Source organism: Bactrocera neohumeralis, chromosome 2, assembly GCF_024586455.1.
Source record: "Bactrocera neohumeralis isolate Rockhampton chromosome 2, APGP_CSIRO_Bneo_wtdbg2-racon-allhic-juicebox.fasta_v2, whole genome shotgun sequence".
NCBI classification, from domain to species: Eukaryota; Metazoa; Arthropoda; class Insecta; order Diptera; family Tephritidae; genus Bactrocera; species Bactrocera neohumeralis.
The window spans coordinates 49,398,546-49,423,458 of record NC_065919.1 but is presented as its reverse complement, the minus strand read 5'-3'; the positions used below and the strand labels follow the sequence as shown (position 1 = coordinate 49,423,458).

General features: G+C 34.0%; 1 protein-coding gene across 1 annotated transcript in view; it reads right to left on the bottom strand.

The window, feature by feature from the left end:
- Nucleotides 1-24,913, bottom strand: part of LOC126750937 (uncharacterized) — a 179,451-nt gene that overhangs the window by 152,897 nt on the left and 1,641 nt on the right. The window contains exon 2 of the mRNA XM_050460781.1: nt 5,129-6,593. Coding sequence (XP_050316738.1) covers nt 5,129-5,758 — 630 coding nt within the window. The 5' untranslated portion in view covers nt 5,759-6,593. The remainder of the gene's footprint in view (nt 1-5,128; nt 6,594-24,913) is intronic.

Sequence of the window (24,913 nt, the reverse complement as noted above, 5' to 3'; positions counted from 1 at the left end):
AAATTATAGGAAAACTATTTATTTGCTGAAGACTAGAAAAACGACCACTTTTATTGTAAATTACACGAGTTATTAGTGACAGGACAGCAGAAATCTAATAAAGTTGAGTTATGTAAGCGCTAGTTAGTTGCCAATATTTGCTCTGTCGTCAGATCCTTTGGCTTAGAGGTATAGGGAACTCACTGCGCTCAGCATAGTTGGTCGTTTTTTACCTGCAGGAGTCTCTTTTTAGTTCTGTGCGATCTTTGTTCAATGGCATTGTTGAAGTAAGACTAAAAATCTTTCGGCTGGCAGCTTCTTGGGTATCCTACTTTCAAGTTCTGTTCTTATATCCCGAAATTTGCAGCAGCCAGGAAAAATATGTACCTTATAAAATATAAATTTAACTACAAACTGTGTCGTTTAATCCATGTCTGTTTGTTTCTCTGTATATACGAGAATTACTCTCCAGGTTTTTGAGATGTCGATCTGAAATTTTGAATAAGCTATTTTCTGCACCAAAATCAAATCCTTTGTCATAAAAGCTGATATCGACCCCTATAAGATATTGTTATATTACGACCTCATAGATCAAAATCGAGTTCTTGTACGAAAAACTTTTTTATTTGCCAAGATATCTTCACGAAATTTTCCGTAGATTATTATCGCCAAATCATCGCTACAATCTCCGAAGAAATGGTCCAGATCGAACAACTATAGCATATAGCTGCCATACAATTGACCGATAAAACTCAAGTCCTGGTATGGAAAACTTTTTTATTTGCCGAGATATCTTTCCGAAATCTAGCATGGGTTTATGTCCAAGATAACGCTACAATCTCCGAAGAAATGTGTCAGATCGAACAACTATAGCATATAGCTGCCATACAATTGATCGATAAAACTCAAGTTCTGGTATGGAAAACCTTTTTATTTGCGGAGATATCTTCCCTAAATTTGGCATAGATTATTATTATCCAAAGCATCGTTACAATCTCCGAAGAAATGGTACAGATCGAACAACTATAGCATATGTATTTATATGTAGCTGTCATACAAACAGAGCAATGAAAATCAAGCAAATTTTTTTCGCTATAAAAAATGCACCTGTGAAGGGCATTATGTTATAGTTTCGGTGCAGCCGAAGTTAACATTTTTTCTTGTTTTTTTTTTTTTTTAATTTTCGCAAGGCAAGCCTACTCCGCCTAAAAAGACGTTTGGTACAACTGTTGAGTACTGGAAATACCCCTATTAAGAATTACAACAACAACAAAACTAGGTATACAATAACAAATATAATATGTAAGGTTCAATTAACTGTATTTTGGAATTTTTAGTTCCAATCGAATGAAATGAAAATTGCAGCTTTTACAGACGCATATTTTCTCTTTTCGAAATTCACGCATAATTTATGCGATTGTAAGTAAATATTTGAGGATTTATGCCCCCGCCACGGTTGCACTAATTCAATGAGATTTTTATGAAACAAAAACCCTGGCATTTGCTCTTGGCTGGCTGCACATGCCTAGTTAACAAGCTTAAGGTAATTAAAAATATATATAAATATGTATGTATGTTTGGTATGTGATGGCGTATGTGTAAGAGGCAAGTGTGCAGATATGTATGCACTTAAAGCATAAAGTGTAAATTGTGAAGCAACTTTCTTTATTTCTTTCTTTGCCACAATTCATTGCTATTCGATTGGATAATTTTCACTTTTACCAACCAACAGCCTACAACAGTAATAACAATGGCAATTGCAACGGCAACAGCAACGGCAACGGCAACTGCAACAGTGGAATGGGTGCATTGTTGTGCGATTGTTGAATGTGGCGCGGTTGGGAATTAATTCAAGCGCAACAAGTTGAACATATGTATGTATATATGTACAATGTATGCATGTATATAAATACATATTAATATTTAAGTTGCAGACAAGACACAAGTACATACACATATACATACATACATGCATGCATATAAAGAGAAGTATATCTGTGCGGCATTGGGCAGGGATCGCACCACTAATCGGTGCAACAATGAAGATGGATGGATGTTGCAACACCGCCGCCATTGTGTTGTTAATTTGATGTGACGGATTTGTTGAGAAATGCATCAGCAATAAATAACAGACAACACAGACATCATTTGCAGAAAGCAAATATTACATTTTTATTTTACGAGCAGCGTTGCATTTTTCGCTCGTGTGGTTGTTTTTGTTTGCCGATTTGCCGAAACGAAAGTGTTGGCGCTGAATTGGTATTTCTATGAATTTCTACCGACCGAAGGCCATTAATAACTGTTGTAATCTTATTGTTAGTTATGCCTTTTGCATTTTTCCTACAACTAATTAATTAATGAAAATACATACAAGTAAGTTTATTTTTGTTAATAACCAATTAATTATTACTTCAACAGATGCGTAAGGTAATTGTACGCTGCAGGCGTTTAATTGCACCATGAGCGCAATAATAATACATAATTATAGAAAAATCAAAGATTATTGTTAGATTATTTTTAAGTAATTACATATTTTTTAATTTTATGTTATATTTTTTTATCGATGATTATTGTGGGATTATTTTTAAGTAATTAAATATTTTCAAATTTTTTGTTGATTTTTTTCATTTTTAGATTTTTCATTTAATTAAATTTTTTTGCACTTTATATTTATGTATATATTTTACATATATATTATACATATGTATTCTATATACAAAATTCTGAAATAAAAATATTTTTATCTGGTAGTTAATTCATTAAGATATAAATTTAATTTTTTAATCCGCTAATTTATTTATTCAGACACATATATATTTTATTTAATTTTTAACTATATTTTCCCAATTTAAAATAAAAAATATTAGAATATTAAATTTTTAAATTTTTTTTAAATTTTATTTTATTATTTTTTAGTTTCATGATATAAAAATCTGAAAAAAAAAATATTTTTTATTTTGTTTTTATAATGCAATATTCTAAAAAAAATTATTTTTAAGTTGAATTATTATATAAATTTTTAATATATTATAATAAATTTTTTTATTTTTTTTCTTTCTCCAATTTTCGTTTTTTTTGTTTAATGCTCTTTTATTACGATTTTTAATAAATTTATAATATAAAATTTTGGAAAAAAATATTTTTTTATTATTTCTTATTAGTTTGTTATTAGTTGATTTATTCAGACATATATTTTTTTTTTATTTTTCCAGTTCTTTTTTTTGTTTAATACTCCCTTTATTTCGGGTTTAAAAAATGTTTATTTATATTATAATTTCCATTTCGAAATATATTTTATTTTATTTTTTGTTTTAAATTACGTTATTAATAAAATATAAAGTTAAATAAATTTAATACTCTTATTGTTAGTAATGTCATGCATATTTATTATATTAAATTTTTTATTATTTTAGTTCCCATTTTCAATTTAATTGTTTTTATTTCGGTTTAATTGAACTTTTTAATAATTTTTTAATATGCACACAAGTATGTGAATATAATTATGAAAAAAAATATTATTTTTTTGCTATGAGTGTATTTATATATATATATGTACATATGTATGTATATTCCCATATAAATAGTATATTTCACATATATTTTTCCTTAATTCTTATTTTTCTTTTGATTTAATAGTTCTTTTTTTAATTTAATAGATTTTTATAAAGTTTGTTTTTTGGTATTTCTCATTTTTAATCTTTTTTTCAAAATTTTTAATAATTTAATTAACTATTTTTTTACATTTATTTGATTATTTTTATTTCTCAAATTTTTTTTTTCGTTTGAATGGTATTTTATTTTTGTTTATTTTAATTTTAGTTTTTTGTTAGTTTATTGATTTATATACATATATTTCTGTATTTTTTTACTTTTATTTTTCTATTATTTTGTTATCATTTTTTTTTGTTTAATGGTTTTAATTCGATTTTATTAATATTATTTTGTATATTTCTTATTTTATTATTTTTTAGTTTCAAAGGGGCAAAACTGCTAGTTTTGGGATCTCGGAACCAGCATAAATTTCACGAATGATCCAAGCCGAACTCCAAGCGCCGAATATATTTTGCCAACAGGTGCTAATTTGGGATTGGTAGGCAATTGAGAAGCAGATCCCTTTCTCGACGAATAAATATTACACTCAATAAGTCACTCATTATCCCCGTCCTATTTAGAGTGCATAAACGTGGACGTTGACGACCCGAGATGAGAAAGCACTTGCAGCTTTCGAAAGAACTGTTTTTCGCAAGCTTTTTAGACCCGCGTGAGTGATGAGTATCGAAGAAGATGAAACCACGAACTGTATGTGTTACACGGCGACAAAGATATAGTTAAGAGCATAAAAATTCAACGAATACGCTGACTAGGCTGGGCTTAGGCTCCAGCAAAAACTCATTCGACTGGGCAAAAAAAAAAAAGTTACAAAATTAAGAAAAAACATTTGTTATTATTTTGTTGTTGGTTTATTTATTTATACATATGTATGTACATACATATTATTTTACATTTTTGCCACTTTAACTCTTGGTTTTTTGAGTTTAATTGTTTTATTCCCATTTTTTTAATGTTAATTCTTGAAAACTCATTTAAGTTTTTTGCTTTTTACTTTTATCAAAATTATTTTATGTATTTCCCATTTTGTTTTATATATTTTGTTTCTGTTATTTTTATTTTTGAGAGTTTTTTATTATATTTTTATTACCTTTTCTAATTTTTTTAAATATTATTAAAGTTTTTATAATTTTTTATTTTATTTTAAGATTTAGTATTTTGTATAAGAACAAGTAATTATGAAATTTACTTATTTTTTATTAGTTAAGTATTTTATTATATTCAGATTTTCTATTTTTTTTTGTTTAATTTATTTTATTGTAGACCTATTTTAGTATATTTTTTTAGTTTTATATTATAATTTTTTATTTATTTTTTAATTTTATTAAATTTTTATTATTTCCCATTTTATTTATTTTTTCAGCCTTATTTAATTTTTTAAGTTGAATATTTTTTAATTTTGTTATCAGGTTTTATTTCGATTGTAATAAATGTATTTTTTTCTATTTCGCATGTTTTTCACTTTTATTTTTTCCCCCCGTTCTATTTTTTTGCTGATATTTTTTATTTAATATGAATATATTTGTTTTTGCACACTCACCTTAAACACTTCGGAGAAGAATCCAGAGCCAATTTTCTCCTTGACAAAATCATCCACAGAGTAGAGCGCTGACACCGCAGTTCTTAGAGCTTTGCACGATGGCCCTGTCACCAAACGATCGGACGAGATGGTACGTGCAACCGGCGGCGCAGTCGCATGATTATGCACAGTAACGTTGCCAACATTAGCACTACCGCCATTACAATTACTACTACCACCGTTGCTATTGTTATTGCTGCTGCTGTTGCTGTTATTGGTGTGCTGACCGTTGGTCATTGCAGCGGGCGCGTTGGCAACGTAACCACCACCACCATTTGTTGCAACCGCGTAAGCACTCTTCATACCGCCATATGAAGTTGTTGTTGCAGCTGCTGTTGTTGTTGTTGGTGATGGCATTGTCGCACATTTTGTTGCATATGTCTTTGATGCCATAATGGAGGCGTCAACTTGATCGATGCCAACCATGCCGCAAGCACCCGGGCCCGCACCAGCTCCCACGCTACCGACGCCCATAAACGAGGAATTATGCTGTGCCACTGTTGCTGTTGTATTCATTGCAGTTGTTGTTGTTGATTTTGTTGTCACTAACGCTGACGGTGGACCGGGCCCACTGTGTTGATTCGGATTCATCACTATCAGCTGTGATGAATATTTGACAGCGCGTAGGAACTAAAACTCATCACCGTCGGCAAACACTGTGCAGCTGCGTACGCGATCGATGACGAAACGTGGAATCGACGAGGCGACGAACTCAGGTGCAGCGCACAAATATCGCTTTCTATGTTGTTTGTGTGCCGTTGGAAGCTGCCTCAAACGGTAACGGTATTTCGTACGCACGCACGCACTAATCGTGTGTGCACAAGACGACGCGACGCGTAGCGTTTAGGCGACGTAACGCGCGTTAACGTCAATTGTGAATCGCTGCCTAGACACGCACTAATTTATTAACAGGAAAAAATTTTGATTAACTTCAACGGAAATTTGAAACAAAAATGAACGAAATTGATTTATAGGCACACACAAACGCAGGCAAATCGATTGATTTTTGAAACAACAACGATTTTCGAATAGAAATACAGGGTAATCATTTATTATAAGGTTTCGCCGTCTTAATGGAGCACACCTTTTGCACTTATAGCCGTGGTTGTTGTGGTCGCTTTTATTAGATAAATAAATATTTTTGTGTCAACACCATTTTTTGTGTAATTATTTTCTTATTTCCTCACAGTCGCGCAGTTTCAACTGTAAATATTTATCATTTGCACATTTGACGTTTTGTGAAATTATCGATTATTTTTGCTTGCAGGCTTTTTTGTTTAAAATTATTTTTTGATTTTCTTTTTGTTATTTATTACTTTTTTGTCATTCAACTCGCATGCAGTTTACGAAAAGTGCATGGAAAACCAGTTTATTGTTTGGAAATATTATTGGAAGCACACAATTAAGTTGGCGTTGAATGAGAAATCTGCAATGAAAATAAAAAAAAATTATTAATATAAAAGTAATGATATTTAAAAAAACAGCAGTTACAGGAGAAAATTTTACCCGACTTTATGGAATAAGGAATGATAAATTTGCTAAATCGTTCTATATAATATATAATGCTAGAAATAAAGTTTACTTTCTAAAGTGCATTTGACAGAAAAATACGGAAATTGCTGATATCACTATTAAGGGGGTATTCTTGTCTAGGATTTTGAAAAAATCGATTTTTTCTTTGCATATCTTGAAAATGTAGACTTTCAAAAATATGACATTGGAAGGATTTTTCAAAATTCGACTTATTTTCGGAGATACAGCCGATTTTGTGACGTGGCGTCCGTGTTCACTAGAATTGTCTCCTAAACTTTAAACGCGTTTTTCTCAAAACTGACTTTTTAGGAACGATACCCACGATTTCTCAGGTTCTATTGGACCGATTTACTTGAAATTTGTATAGAGTCTTCTTTATAAGCTTGTCTATGGTTGGAACTAGCCCCATCCCCAAATTTTTATTTTTATTATTTTTAAAAAATTCGAAATAGTCAGAAAAAGTGATCCAAAAAAACTTTTTTTCAGGCAGTCGCCATTTTGTGAAAAAAAAATTTTCCCACTTTTCCGTAGTTCCGGCCATTGCGACATTATTCTAGATTAATAATCTTTTTTTTTTTTCAGGATATGGTTGAAATAAGGTATGGTCACGAGGAAATTTTTAGAGACCCCCCACCTCGTCAGCTCATAATTTTTGAACTTTTTTACTTTTTTTAGATTTTAATTTTTTTCTGTACTCTTCTAAAATTAGCAAAAATATTAATTGCCTTTGTTTGGCATTTTACTTTCTTACGCTTTCAATTTGGACGTGCCGCCTCGCAATTTTGTAATTTCTTACCAATCAGTAATGAAGACACGCTGTTCTATCGTGTAACGCTCCATTTTTATTAAGCCTAAAGTGTCAGCAGGATGATGGAGCCAAGTGACGTAAATGGGGAAAGTTTTTTTGAGTGTTACCCACTTGGAAGTGACCAGAAACGATTCTTTTATATATGGCTCAAGCAGCTTACAACTTCCGGTCTTAGACCAAGTATCCTCTGGGTAATCAAAAAACATCCGTTTAAAGCGAGCTAAAGTGAGAAGGCGAAAAATCACTCTCCAGGGTTGTGCGCTTGGTTTGGGACCCGCCACGCAAAAAACCAATGGCTGACATCACCGCCGTCCAAGAAATGCGATGGACGGGACAAGGACTGAGGGACTTTAACGCCAGGGTGAGCAAAGAAGGTCTTCCCCAAATGGGTTGAGTCTGATAGACTTCGTCGGGGCCCGAAATATCACTATCTGTAATACTAGATTCCAGCATAGAAAAATTCAACAAGCTATCTGGCTATCTCCTGATAGAAAAGCCACCAACCACATCGATCATGTCGTAACAGACGTAAGACACATCTCCAGTGTTTTAGACTTGCTTACGCTCCAAGGCCCGAAAATTGACTCAGACCACTATCTTGTAGATGTTAAATGAGTTGTAAAAACAGTAATCCGTCTAGAAGAATGGTAGTTTTGCTCGTTTTGAATGAGCCAAGTCCCCATGAAGGGTTGTCAGGTTGTAATAGACTCTATGCAACTTCGGTGTATGGACGTACTAAAACAAAGGCTTAACTGGATTTTTTTTCATTTTTCCCTTCAACGAAGTAGGCAAAAAATACTAATATTACTTTTAAATGTTATTGAATTCATAGTTTCTATTTTTAACTCGTATTTTGTTTTATAGTTAGAACCCACCACCACTACCATTTTCATGAACACAGCTGTATGTAATTTAAATTTCCCGGGTAAACGGTATTTCAAAAAAATATAAGTTGGTAGGACTGTCCTTAATTACTATGCCAAATATGAGCGCGATCTGTCATCCAGTTTGTTTACAGCAGCTGCTTAAGTCGGTAGACCTCGGTTGGAAAGGGCTTACGGTGATTTAGTTTTATCAAAAACACAAGCCGACGAGTGGTACAAAGCCTTCAAAGACGATCGATAGATCGTTGAAGAGATGCCTCGTTCTGGACGACCTCTTCAACTGATGAAAATATTAAAAGTGTTAGAGAGATGGCAAGAAAGTCCGTTCGAATGATTTTGGTGGAAGTTTTGGGTATGAAACGCGTTAGTGCTCGACTCGTCCCGATAAAGCTGAATTTCCTTCAAAAAGAGTACCGTTAACAAGTCACTTTGGACACGCTTGATCGTGCGAATTCCGATCCCACATACATGGAGAGCATTATAACTGCCGATGTGGCATGGGGTTTGTTCCGGAGGAACATACGGTGAATAATTAGTTATATTTGGCCGAATTAAGGCGTTTACTTGAGAACTCATGGAACTCGTTTCAGCCGATCGAAGAGATAAAACAAAATTCTTGGAAGAAGCTGAAGGCCTTTCCAAAAATTGTTTATGTGTTTCGAGGACTGGAAAAATCTTTGGTAAAGTGTATTACATCTGGTGGCGATTACTTTAAAGGCGACAAAATAAATATTGATGAATAATTAAATATTTTGCGTTTTATTTACAATTTCCGAAATTAAAATTCTAGAGTGAGAAATCCTGTCATGCTATCTTTATTTGTTCTATAACCTTTCTTTGAAGCCTTGAGAAGTCTAAGGATACACTTCGAAATGCCATTGAGATATGTACATATATATGTATTTATGAGTGTTTAAACACTTGAACTCATGGGGACTTGTGACAACTCTCGCATACATAGCATAGATCAAAACTTAAGGCGAAGAACACATCGAGAATAATTAGCCTACACTATTTTTCTCAGTCTCCACAAATAAATACGCCACTTCCCTTCTTTACTGGCGTAGACACCGCTTACGCGGTTATAGTCGAGTAACACTCCAATACATTATTTAAATAGATACGCATAGCCTTTTTATGCTAGACAATTAAGTTGTATAATTGGATAAGCAAACAACTGGAAAATTAGCTGTTAACACAAAAACAATTGTAGTACAATGTATACATTGTATGGTCAGGCTCGTTATCGCTATTCAAACATATTAAAACAATAACACCTTCGCACATAAGAACATGAAAAACATAAGAACAATAATAACAATAAATGAATTATCTAATTACAATTGGAGTGGCGAAGTAGTGGGTCGGAATGTTTCCACAAACTCAAAAATGAACACAAACAATTTTGAAATTTTCATTGCCATCATAACACAATAACAACAACGATTATAACATTGACTATGAAAATAAATATTTACACATTAATTAACAACTAAATGCGCTAATTAAACGCTAGTGATAGCGCTTAATGAATACGCAAACATTTTCAGCAAATATTCGAAATGAACGGGAAAATTGAAAATAAACTGCTTTGCGAGCGAACAGCAAAAAGTTCAACACCACGTGATCAAACGAAACACCTTAACAACAACAACAACAGCATTGTTGTTGTTTGTGTGTGAATGTCAAAATGTTTATGTATGCGTTTGGGTGTGTGAGAAGTTAGTGACTTTTTCGGGCCATTAAAAAGTAAATGCAAATCAATTAAGTGATCACGAGAGAACGCAGAGCGCAGTAGCAAGCGCTCGCTTTTCGCAGCGAGCTGCGCTTGAAAAACATATTGAAGGTTAGGGGCATACTTTTTCTGTTGTCTTGACGACACTTCAAATTGCCGTTTCATGCTGATAATGACAAGTTTGTTAAATATTTAATTTGTTGTTGCATGATTTGGAGTGTACTACATATACATATATGTATATGTATGTAGTATGTACATATGATAAATATGTATATAAAATGGCAATTTATTGATATCGTTAGCGCATAAGTGCTTCAATCTAAGTGACAAAGTAAACACTTGCGATTCAGCCACATTATCTCAATTTGGTAGTGATTTGCTTATCAGCTAAATGAAAAGTGTAAGCTAACAAGCTGCTTACCCGATTGAGCGATTGACTTTGGTTCAACGTGTTTGACGTAACACAACCGAAATAGTGGAATAACGTGTACGTAACAGGTGACTATCACGAGTTGTCAAAATTTATTTGCTACGAAATTGTGCGTATTTGGCGATAATCGAAGCGAGATTGCTGGTTGGGAAAGCCTACATACATACATATCAACACACATTTAAACAAGTGGGTTAATAGACGTTTTATAGTCGTTTGAAATCATTTTATAAAAAAAAATATGAGCGCACAAAATTATTGACTTAAGGAAATGCCAATCTGTCACTACAAAATTTTAAGCTGAAGACATAATGAATGTCATATTATAGTTCCAAACAAAAATCAATAAAAAAAAACATAAAAATATGTATGCCCAGATGCATGCAACTAATTAACAACGACTTGTCGCTATAAATTAAATGCTCATTTCTGTAAAATTTTTAAAAATAGAATTTTATTTTAAAATCTCTTCTATGAAAGTATGGTCAGACTTAGCTGTCGATTTTTTTTTTTGCAAAAATCCCGTTATTCTGAACTAGTTGAGGTCTTTTATGCAATAGTGAGTAAAACTGTCGTGCATATGATTACCAACGAGTGTTGAATTCTTAAAGGGGTATTCTGGTCTAGAAATTTAAAAAAATCGAAATTTTTTTTTATATTTTCAAAGTTTAACTATTCAAGAATATGTGTACAAGAGGATTTTTTAAAAATCAAATTATTTTCGGAGATATGGGCATTTTTCTGACCCGGCATCCAAACTGGTTCGGCCGGAACTAATCGAAGAAAAGACTTTACGCGAAACTTTAAATGCGTTTTTCTCAAAACTGACTTTTTCGAAACGATACCCACGATTTCTCAGGTTCTACTGGACCGATTTACTTGAAATTTTTATAGAGTCTTCTTTATAGGCTTGTCTATTGTTGGAACTAGCCCCATCCCCAAATTTTTATTTTTATTATTTTTAAAAAATTCGAAATAGTCAGAAAAAGTGAACCAAAAAAACTTTTTTTTTCAGGCAGTCGCCATTTTGTGAAAAAAATTTTTCCCACTTTTCCGTAATTCCGGCCATTTTTGTTTCAGATAACTAGGAGGGTTGAAATCATGGGTATGGTCACGTGGAAATTTTTAGAGACCCCCCACTTCGTCAGCTCATAATTTTTGAAATTTTTTACTTTTTTTAGTTTTTAATTTTTTTCTGTACTCTTCTAAAATTAACAAATAACTAATAAAAAAAATGGATGGTAAAAATATTAATTGCCATTTTTACGACACTTTAAAAATTACCTGAAATTCATGCTTCTAGACCAGAATAACCCCTTAAGATTTCTTATAAATTAGTTGTGTTTAGGTAAGTAAATATTTATATTTTTATTGAAATAGGTTACTATTAAGGAATTAAATAATTTAAGTGAATAAAAAATGGGTAAGCACAAGCCTCGTGATGAAGACACTAGGGCTGTTATCGTACAGTTGCACAAGAATGGGAAATCTTACGGAGACATTGCAAAGACCCTAAATTTCTTCAAACGGATAGAGTTAGGAGTTAATGCTGTTAGATATTTCAACAAGAATATAGCGACAAAACAAATTCCAAGAAAGAAGAGAGGTCCGATATCGACTCTTCGGGAGGACGAGTTAATTATCCGCGAGTCAAAAAAGGATCCCCACAAGACGGCAAATCAAATTCGTGTAAACCCACATACAACATCTGTAGATACCGTAAAAAGACGATTACGCGAGGCAGGACTATTTGGAAGAGTTTCAAAGAAGAAGCCATTACACTCTGAACGCAATCGAAGGAGCCCCTTTAGAGTCTGCAAAGAAATACCGCCATTGGACAGCAAAATAGTGGAAAAAGGTATTATTTTCCGATGAAAGCAAGATAAATAGGATTCCTTCAAATGGAAAAACTTATGTTCACAGGCCTCTAAGCAAAGAGTTAAACCCCAAATACCCTAAGCTAACTTTAAAACATGGTGGCGGCTGTATAATGACTTGGAGTGCCATGTCGTGGCGAGGTGTTGCGCCTATTTGTAAAAAAGTTCAAATACGTGTCAATCATGGACAACGCAATGTTACCATATGTGACTTGGTCTACGAAAAGGGAGCTAAAGTGCGAAAACTAGTTTTCTGGGAAACAGAAACAACTCGTTTCGTCAGTTTCTCGTTATCTCATTAATTGTTCTTCTTTTTTTGACACCTAAGCCCCCTTTCCGTAGACCAGGTCACATATGTATCCTGATAACTATATGCCCGTAACGTGGATTTACCAGCAAGATAACGACTTGAAACATACTGCGCGTGGTACAAAACAATGGTTTCAAGAAAACGTGGTGACCCTCTTAGACTGGCCTTCGTGCAAGCCGGACTTAAGCCAAATCGAAAATCTTTGGACTTTTTTGAAGAAAGAGTGCGTTCCCATAAAGTTGGAAATTTCCAAGAATTATATGAAAAGGATAAACAAGAATGGAATCATATTCCAAAGGACATCTGCCAAGGTTTAGTGGAGTCAATGCCTCGTTAACATTGTATGGATGAACATTTTAAAAGAACATTCAGTCTTGAAACGTATCAGATGCACATACACATATATTTTTGACTCATCTCCAATTTTTAAGCTTCACTCACGATGTATATACTCGTATTCCAGCCAAGTAACTTGTTCAAAGTTACGGAGATCTACCATAAGAGTAGCTTAGGGTTTTATTTTGCATCGGGAAGAGAGTTAGGAAAAATATTGTTTTTCTTTTTCAAAACAAAATCTTTGAATTAGTTTTAATTTGCGAAAAATCAGCTCTTAAAGCGCTTCTTGGTCAATATTTATGTGATCATGGCACCACAAAGGCGTATTCAGCTAACCTAGATTGTTACTTCACGACTTTGTCGCGAGGTTATGAGGATCTAAACGGATCTTGGCTTAAGTATTCAATATTTCTTTTCATCTAATACTTCCTTTGTTAACCAGCCAATATCGAAATCGGAACTGGAATATGTTTCAAAACATTTTTAATTCAGCAAAAAATTTTATTAATATTTTTTTAAATATATTTTTTTAAGATTTCTAAAAAATCTAAACAAATTTCTAAAATTTACTTGTGGTTTTGTTAAAAAAAATTAAAATTTGACGAATATTTTTGCTCATACATAAATATATAATATGACTTCAGACTTGCCGTTATCAATTGGACTTTCAGCAAACGTTTGGGTTTATTATTATTGTTTTTGTTTGTTAAAGAAACCACAAGAATGCGCTTCGCGCATATTTTCCGGCTCTCAAGGTAATGTCGCTAACAGCAAAAAATTCAATAACAAATTGTTTTTGTTTTACATAAGCTAGTTTTTGATAAAAAACAGCGGTTGATTGCAAAAAGTAAAACGCTAAAGGCAAGTGTCGACGAGCAAAATGAGCGACAAGTGGCGTGGCCTACCCACCTGATAAGCATTCACACACACACACACACATGCAGACAAAAGTACGAAATTAATTTATAGTCATATCAGCACTTCAAGCAACAACAACAACCAACACTACAATAACAGCAATAAAAAACATTAAACGGCTGATGTAAGGCGATAAGGTGGAGCGCAAGCGGCAAGGTGCTCGGGCAGGGGGATGGTAAATTGTTATTGTATGTTTATGACTATCACAAAATTCCAAAAGCGTTGATGAGTTTATGTAAAAATTATCTGCATGATTGTAAATCGGCGGATACGTGGTTTGTATATATAGTGTACCGTTATTTGTGAACACATACGCTCAATGTATGTGTGTGATAAGAAAGCAACATTTTTCGCGTGCAATTATATAATAAAGCAATAGACAGGTGAGGTGAGAATGAGTGTGGGGGAAATAGTTAGTAACAGCTGTATTATTTCAGAGTCTGGCGGATTTATAGCAGCATATCAAATATGCAGAAGAGTGAAGCAGAGAAATTAGTGAAATAGACAAATATTTGCATATTCAAAATGAGAGCAGTTATATAAAAGTCTAGAATGTAAATGAAATTAAAAACAAGATTCTTATTACTGACGCATTAAATTTTATTTATTTATTATTAATTTTATTTTTTTATTATAATATTAATTTTTTTTTTATTAATTTTAATTTTTTTATATTATTTTTTATTATTAATTTTATTTTACTATTAATTTTATTTTAGTTTTTAATTTTAATTTTTTTTATATTAATTTTATTTTTTTTTTATTTATTTTTACAACCTACTTTGCGGTAAGAAGTAATTTTTAAAATTTAAAACAATCATAATAATGAAAATTGCACCCACCCTAACGTAGCATTGATATAAATATGTGTATATATGTACATATGTATATTATCCAAGTTCATCAATATGCATATTATTTTATTGCCGCGGTGGTGAAAGGAAAACCAAATATTCCTGATAAGTCAGTTCTCCAAGTTAATTTATGATAAGATAAATCAATTATTTTCAGGTGAATAAAGCAGGAAAGTGAAATAAGAACAAGAGTTACATATTATTATATATGCGCAAATGTCTACCAAACTAGAACAAGCGAATGTAGTTAAAAATTACTGCTAGAAAAGAGGAAAAAAGCAAGAATTGGTTTTCGAGTTTAATTAAAAATTTGGAAGTCAATTTTTTTTTGCAAGATAATGTTTTTAAGTTTTGCTACAAAGTTTCTAGAACATTAAAACACGTTAAGTTCGGCTGCAGTGAAGCTATTAGACCAGGATTTTGGTTGTTCACTTTGTATGACAGCAATAAACAATGAAATCCATTTTAATAATTTATTCGGAGGTTATTCCATTGCCTTGGACAATAATGCATGCCAATTATAGAGAAGATTTTTGGGTCGTTCATCAAGTAATTTCGTTTGATGACAAAAGCGGAACTTATTGAATTTTTCCGCAGCCAACTTCACACCTAACCGCTTTTCCTTTATATATTTGAACAGCTGATATAGTAAGGCTTTTTTAAAAAAAATATTCTTAAATTTTTTTGGAATATTTTTTGTTTGGTGCCCTATCGAAGATGGAAATCGAGAACAGCATTTTCGGCATATTTGACTGTTTTACTATCAAAAGGTTAAAAATGCAGAAGAGGCCCGAATTGTCAATAGAAAAGGTGCCGTGTTTCACTTGGAAAATAATGCGAGGTCTCAGACAAGTTTGATGACTCGCCAAAAGCTTTTGCCGCCGGAATGGGATGTGCTAGCGCACCCATCATATTCTCCAGATTTGGCACCTTAGGACTATTACTTGATCCGATCTCTGCGAAATTTGCACCAGTTTGTTGTCAGCTTGGATCAAAAATTTTATGAGCGTGGAATCAATCTATTGCCCGAAGGATGGCAAAAAGGTATTTAATCAAAATGGAAAATGTGTAATTATATAAATTGTTTTACACAATAGAACATTTTGTTTTAAATTACACAAAAAAAAATGAACGACCCTTGCCAAATAAAAAAGTTTCCCTTACAAGAACTTTATTATGAACGGTTAGTTTGTATGGCAGCTATATGCTATAGTGGTCCGATTCGAAGAATTTCTTTCGAAATTTTAGCGTTGCTTTGGACAATTAGCCATGCCAAATTTCGATAAAATACCTCGTAAAATAAAGGAGTTTCCCATACAAGGACTTCATTGCGATCGTAAAGTTTGTATGACAGCTATATGCTATAGTCGTCCGATCCGAAAAATTTCTTTCGAAATTTTAACGATGTTTTAGACAATTAGACATGCCAAATTTCGAGAAGATACCTCGTCAAATAGTGGAGTTCCCCATACAAAGACTTCATTCCGATTGTACAGTTTGTATGACAGGTATATGCTATAGTGGTCCGATCCGAAGAATTTCTTTCGAGATTGTAGCGTAGCTTTGGACAATTAGCCATGCCAAATTTCGAGAAGATACATCGTCAATTAAAAAAGTTTCCCATACAAAGACTTGATTCTGATCATAGCTTGTATGGGAGTTATATGCTATAGTGGTCCGATATTGGCGGTTCTACAGTCAGACAGTCGAAATGCGCGACCGAGTCATCGAAATTGAACTCAACGGATGGACCATCTGAGACGTAGACACGGCCAACGTTTGTGTGCTTATGTGTTTTTTCTTTGAAAAAAAAGTAGGGAACCTGGAAATGAATAACCCTTTATAATAAATGCATTTAATAACCACTAATAAGATTTCTATGCATAAAACACATTATACATATTTTTTAATGACATTAAATTTCAAACAAAATCTTAAAAACTGTATTTAAAGTACAAAAATTTTCACTTTTCTATGAAAAAAAAACTTCAACTCGCCAATTTTAAAATCATATTTTGCTTTAATTTGACTTAATGGTAGCCACGAACTCTTACTTTCGCATTGCAACACCAACAAATTGATTTACAGCACAACAAAAAAACATAAATATTTTGCTTTTTCGGTGTCGAAATTGATGCGGAGCAACGGCAACTGATATGCAAAAGAAACCCCAAACTCAGCGCGCCACATCATTGATGGCGGACTGACAACGATGACTGCTGGCTCTTAGCGGATAATGGTGATTGGTTAATTAGGGTCAAATGCGGCTAAAATGACAAATGTTGGCACAACTGTAAACGACGACGACTACTGCACGAACAGCAAATCATTTTAAGACGTCTTTAAATGAATGGCGTTCGAACGTTTAGGAGAAAATAAGTGTAATAACAATAATGTGAGGGAAAAAAATGAAAACAAAATTTCAAAACTATAAATATAAACCGAAAAGCGAAAAATGTGCGGCAGAAAATGGAAAGAGATACATAAATACATATATGTTTATATGGAACTCAAAGAGCAATTCATATCGGTAATAAGTTAGCATATCAATGTGATTCAAGGCGGCCATTTAAATGCATGAATGAACAAATGAGGCGAACGGTGCATGATCGATGACTGGCGTGAATAAGTTGCCGAAAAAAGGCATAAACACTGCCGTAAGCGCAAACAGTCAAGGAAAAAATATAAAAAAAAACAAGATTAAAAAATACGAAACAAAAATAACCAAAAAACAAAAACAAAACTATCTAAAAATACAAAAACAAAACTATCCAAAAATACAAAAAATAACAAAAATAACCAAAAATACAAAAACAAAAATTACAAAAAAAAAATTTAAAAACAAAAATAACAAAAAAATAAAAAAAAAACACAATTACTTAAAAAGATGAATGCAACGGTTTAATACAAATTTCGACACAGGAAGTCAGTCAACAACAAGCAAACGACCGTTAGCTCATTTAAGTAGTTAGACGAAGCAGCAAAGTTACGGCAAAGAGTAAAGAAAAATTCAAGATGCGATGCTGCTGTAACTGTATGCCGTTGCACAACAAGCCCTACAATAATGCAACAACAACAACAACAACAATATAAATTTCAGCAACGCCGTTTTGTTGGTTATCTCATGGCGCCCAGCAGTTTGAGGATATCAATTGCCCAACCGCTTGCATGCACACATACATACAGACACGGTTTTCAATGCAGTCAATAAAAATTTAGTTATTTTTTAATGACTTCGGACACGCCATTTTCTACGGTTGTTGCTAATGAAGTCGTCGTCGTCCGTAATCTTCGACAGCTTCAAGTGCGCTTTGTTGAGCGTAGAAGCGTACATCCGCAAAAGAGGTCGGTTCCACGTGATATTTCAGTGCCAAATTAACCGCTAGGCAGCCCTGGCGGCAGAGTCAATAAGTAGACTTTATTTTTCCATTTTTTTTCCATTATTTATTTCTAGTTTTCGTGTTGCTTTTGAAGTTTTCAACGCCTCTGAATACTTGAAGTGTGGGGAGAGATAACTTTGCGATTTTGTTTTTGAGTTGGATTTTTTAGTATTAGACATAATGAAATAGTTGGGTCTATAACTAGCTTTATTCGTTTTGCCAAGAAATGGCGTAACTTGATTATTATTTCAGTGTCTCAGTATTGTTGTTCTAGTAGCGGTTATCTAGTTCCCGTTTGGGTGGTAAGAGTTGGTTATCAACGAAGTCATCTAACGGCAGGTCCAAGAAACATGCTGTTTTTACTTGGTCGCAAAATAAGGAGAGTGGTGTTAGACGAGTGGGGTTCGCTGGGCATGTAAAGAGCCATGCGGGGATTCACTGCACACTGGGCAAATACTTTGCATGTCGAGGTTGATTTGGATAAGTTGGAGTTTAACCTGCCACAGCATCCACAACGAAGTTGCGCAAGGATCACTCTAGATCACCGGGGCAACCCGAGCTCTTCATTTATAATGGGTGGAGGTTTGACTTCCAGTACGTCATTCACTGAAACGGAGTTGGTGAAGGTGTTGATGGCTTCACTGTGAATGGCGGTCCGTGCGCGTCTAAAGTTTTTGGCGTTCGAACCGTGGCCGGCGAACATGAGGGGTTCAATGAAACCTGCCCAGCAGAGACTGTTTGGAGATGAAAATGTTGAACAGGAGACATTAAGAGGCATCCGGTAATCGTTCGAAGTGTAGTATCTTGACACGGCTGAAGCTTCTGTGTCCTCGTTTCATGACATCCAGGCGACCATATCGGCCGTTTAACTTGTATGTTGCTTACAACGAGCTGCCGGCTAGCGACATCAGGACCAATATTGTGAATATGAGTTGGAAAGCTACTGTTATTCGACTTTTTCAACATATACAACAAAATAATTTTTTCACACAAATATGTCAAACTTTCTGCCTGAAAAAGTATTAATGCGTGGAGTTCAAAAGTGGTTTGCACGATTTATAAAGTGTTGATTTTGGCATTTTAGCGAAGAACATTTTAAACTGTCAAAAAAGTTCGAAGACGTGGAATTAGAAGCTACTACTCTATGAGGATTGTTGTTAAACAGAAAAAGAGCTCGTAAAATTGAGGGTTACTCCAGCAACCATTTCAAAACGTTGAAAAGCAGTCGGATACATTCAAAGCAAAGAAATGAAGACAAGATATATTGAAAAACATTTTTGCACCGAAATTTTGCTTCAAGTCGTTTTTGCATCGGATTGTGTTGAAAAATGGATCCATTTTGACTTAACCTTAACCAACCAGCGAAATAACCGGCATAGTCGGATATCCATGATGCCAAGTAATCAGTGCTTCATGGAAACAGGAGGGCGAGCTTTACCGACGGCAACACATCAAATTGAATTGAGCGATTGCCGAACAACGCACGGAATTCGCGACTAGACGAGAGGTAATCATTTTCCACCATAACAACTTTCGGTACCATGTTACAAGACCGGTTAAAAACAGCGGCTGGCCTCGATTTTGATTTAGCACGAAAACCAGATAAAAGTCTTTAGGAACAACAGTAAACAGGAATCATATACGCTAAAGAAATAGAGACGGTTGATAGTGTCTTTGTAAAGCAATTGATTCCTATATGCGTGCAGAATAAACTGCCACAAGGTATAACAATCTTTTCAGAAAGGAAGTTATCGTACTTTTCTCTCGAAAACTCGTAACGTCGACTCATCAGTTGTTGTCATCATCCATGCTTTGCACCTTACTTTATGGTGCCGTTCCCACGACAGTCGGGTTTAAGTAACCGGAACGAGCCCCGTTTTTTATCCGGCCAAGAACTGTCAACTCGACATCATTCCCCGAAATTACTTCAGGAATGTTTTATGCCGCTACAAAAACAACAACGGGGATTACGAGTGACTTGTAGAATTTGGTCTTTGTTTGTCGAGAGAGGACTTTACTTCTCAATTGCGTGGTCAGTCCGAGGTACATGGTTGTTGGTATTAATGCTGATTCCAAGTTATACGAAATTATCTACGACCTCGAAGTTATGATTGTCAACAGTGACGTGGGAGACAAGTCGCGAGTGCGATGACTGTTTGTTTGATGACAGGAAATATTTCGTCTTTATTAAAGCTTAATTAAATGCTTTTCACTAAACAGTAACGTTCGTTAGCGGAATTTCCGCGAAAGAAAAATAAAACTTCGCTGGCATCGCTTGCACCCACTAAAATAGTAAATCACGACGCCAGTGCAGCAATCAATGCCATCATAAAGTTCAGGTGCTTATTGCCCACATGTAGCTGACCAATTTGTAAATTGAAAATGTATGAAAAGAAAAGCGAAAGAAAGCGAAACACACAACACGGAAGCAGCAGCAGCCGCGGCGGCAATGGCAACACCATTGGTGGCAGAAACCGCAGATTGCCACCGTTGATTGTCGGATTGCTGTTGGCGCGTAAGATGCGTTACACACCATAAGTATGCGCATGTATGCGTGTATGTGTGTGTGTGGGCATACAAATGCTCGCATATGAGCAGCGAGTTGGCGTTGGTAAGCCGCAAAATTACAATAGTGGCAAAAAGTGTATGTGTTTATAGCAATTTATCACTTGAGCTTTTCTGCAACGCATAAACACACACACTCGCGCATACGCACACACGCACATTCGTGGATATGCAAGAAAAATGAAACAAAAGTTTGCGCTGACGAGTAAATTAAGCGCGTACCTACGCCGGCTGCCTACGAAAGTGAATGTGACGCGCAACGCCAACCATTTAAAGCTCATAAATCTCTATTATGAAATTTTTGTCTAAAAAGACACCAAAAACAAAAAAAAAAAGCAAAAGCGACAAAAAAATAAGCACAAACTGAAATAATGAAAGAATTCGGCAAGAAGTGCACACACACACACAAGCAAATATAGCGGCGAGTAAATGACTTTGTAAGCGCAATCACAAGCAACTCAATTGGGAAAAGCAACAGCGAAGCAACAACAACCGCCAACAACAGCAGGAAGCAGCTTTCAAGTGGCACCTTAGACGAAAATCAACGAAATGAAATTGAAATTGCAGCAACAGACTAAATCAGTTCAATTAAAGGTCACCAAGCGATGGACGGCGCGAGTCGGTGTGAGCGGCAAAGCGCTTGGCTGAAAACAAACTTTTAGATAAGGCAATAGAATAACGTGTTTCACTTGCGCAGCTCTGCACTTTGAGACAGTGGCTGAAGCAGCAGGCAGCAGTGCATGGCTGCCAACACCGTAGAGGCCGATTTGCTCCCGGGAATTTAAAGAATTTCGCATAGAGTAAACAACAGACAGAAATAGTGCCGAAAGAAAATGGCGAAAAATGATTGCCAAAGTCAAGCTGGCGCAGTGTTGTTGGCAAAATAAAATGTAGTCAACTTATAGGAGTTTAAATAGAAAGATATACATATACATATGTATGTGTATGTGTATTTAAAAAGATTAAACAAATAAAAGATTAATATTAAGTAAAATAGTGGAGAAACAAATACAACAACAAGAAAAAACATTGACTTTGCAACAAAGTTATAATACTCTTCCCAAATAAGAAAGTTTACATACAAAAAATTGATTTTCATCGGTCGGATAGTATGGCAGCTATGTATATCTTATAGTAGACCGATCGGCGTAATACATCCGCATATTGTTGCCTCACTTTAGAAGACACTCTATGCTAACTTTCATGCAGACATCTTTTCAAATAAAAAAAGTTTTCATATAAAAACTTGATCTTGATCAGTCAGTTTGTATGACAGCTATATGCAATACTATTTCGATCTGTACAATATGTTCGGAGACTCGGCAAATAAGCAGCTTCTTGGGGAGAAACGGACGTGCGCAAAATTTTAAACCGATTTCACCAAAACTGAGCGACTAGTTGACATTTATACAGAAAACACACAAAACATAAAATAAAACCTTTAATAAATTAAAAAAAAATAGGAATTTTAAAAATATCTTTTAGAAAAAATGTACTTAAAATTGTATTGGAGAATGATTTGAGTATTATATTATAAAAAAATAAATTAATTAAAAAATCAGAAAACAAGTAAATAAATACATACTTACAATAATGAATGTAGTCATGTATGGCTCATTTAAAATTAAAATAAATGAATTTTAATTGCAATTATTATTATTTTAAGAACTTCATTAAGCCGCTTGTCGGCACTTCCGATGCAGTGACAAAATCTATTTTTGCAACGAAGCATGGCGACGCCACGTTGCCCGTTGCCCGTTGTTTTTGTTATGTTAAATTGTATTTATTTTTATTGCAACTCACACAGTCATGCAATGATAATGAAAAGTGCAAAAGCATATAAAATAATATATGTGTATGTGTGTTTGTTTGCATGGAGGTACATTGCACTGTCACCATATAAAGAAACCTATGCATGTATGCACATGTATGCAAATGCCGATTCGTGCCAAGACATGTGATAAGCTAAGCCGCTGATAGATAATGACACTAGGATACACACATCTATATATATACATACATACATATGTACATATATGTTCATCTAGCTGCAAATACCGATTTATATACATACATACATATGTATGGGTACGTTATTTTTATACTTTCTATAGCATTTTATTACCCGTATGCAATAAACTGCTTTTGAAATAATTGTTGTTGTAGCTAAAATTAACTAAGATGCACTTGAAGTGAATGAATCTGCGTAGAAAGGCGAAATGAAAAGCTAAAGTAAGATCGCTGACACTCAGCATGTGCATACACTAGACACTAGACACCTACAGTTATAAGTATGTACATACATACATACATACATACATACATACATTTACTTTAATTTATAATAAAAAATTATTTAAATACAAAATTTTTTTAAAATAAAAATAATTAATTTTACACAATATTATTTCATCATCAATCTGCCGAAAAACATCTCAAGCGCGCATACTTTGGCAAATAAACATATATTTTTATTCAATAATATGCATAAGCACTAAGAAATTAAAGCATTAACAGTTTATGTGAAAAGTGGGGCATGATAAGCGTTTTGTACAACAACACAAACTGGAGGCTAACTATTCGACTAGCCAACCAAGAAAACGAAAGAAAAACAACAAAAAAAATGGAATTTACATGCTCAAAATTTTATTTTTACGCACCAAAGCATAAACGCGTGTATGTCTTCTCCACAATATCTTTTTCAATAATAAAGTTGCAAACGATGTGCGTCTCTAGTCACACAGCCATTACCGGCCAACACACACACACAAACATTATTGGCAATTTATGAGCGTAGCAAATTCGGTTGCAACAAAAATTCAAAGTTGCCCCACATTTTCTCGACGCGCCTGGCCGGCATTAGTGCCCCCACAAATGTTCAGCCAGCTAGCTAGCTGCCGCCACCGCCAACTGTTGTTGTTTATAAGTGATTTTTATTGTATTTTCTTTTTTTTTCTGAGTATGAGTATGAATTAATGTTTATGTAGCGATTTTTTCACAGCTCACGCTTTTTTGTACAAAAATTAGAAATGCATAAGATGCTGAGTGCGTATCTACCCACATACATTCACGCATACATATGTGTATAGGTATGTAAACATACAGACATTGATAATGAAAACAGCGAAAGTGTTGGTTCGTTTTTTCTTCCAGTTATTTCAGACCGGAACGGTGAAGTTAGCGAAATTCCAAATATTTTGGAGAAAAGCAGAGGCGAAATTTATTAATTTAATGGACGAACAATCAAGTAGTAATTCGATAAATTGTTATAAAAACAAAACATCTTGATTGTTGATCAAATCATTTGCTAACGATTTCTGTTTTTATTTTCTGTAAAAATTCTTTATTTTCTTTTAGTTTGATGAAAAAACTTTGAAAGCGACAATCTGTGACAGTCAAAACAATATGCGGTCAAAAACAAACAAACTGTACCGAAATACCAAATTATGAAAAAACGGAAAATCTATATTTTTCTTTTAAAAGAAAGCATCGGCTCTGTATTGACGATTACTCAGTGCTTTTGACGAGCTCCTGTCCCGTCATTACAGTTTTTGTGACAGCTGGTTTCAATTACTTAAAAACAACTGAACATCGCACTTCATGACCAATGAATCGCCAACGCCAGCTGGAGGACAAAGAATTTCGCAAAAATATCTTGCAGCCTGTGTTTTTTTTTTTGAAACAATTGAATTCAATTCAATTACTTAAAAAACAACTGAACATTTGCTAATATATGTACATATACTCACATACAAGTACGTGAAATAGTTAATATTGGAAAGAATGTCGCGCTGTGTCAACACTAATGACCAATGAATCGCCAACGCCAGCTGGAGGACAAAGAATTTCGCAAAAATATCTTGCAGCCTGTGTGAATATACACTTTCGGCATTCTTATGGAGATGATGGTGAAGGAAATATGTACATACATATATAGTCATAAAGAACGCCGGCGTGTGTAAACAACAGTAAAAGTGATTTTCAGTTTGTATATATTGAATAAAAGTTGGAGAATATTTAACCGCGAACGAATATTATTATTTTTATTATTAATATTATGTTGTTGTACGGCAGCAAAAAATCCTGGAGTAATATTTTTGGAATCCAGATCCA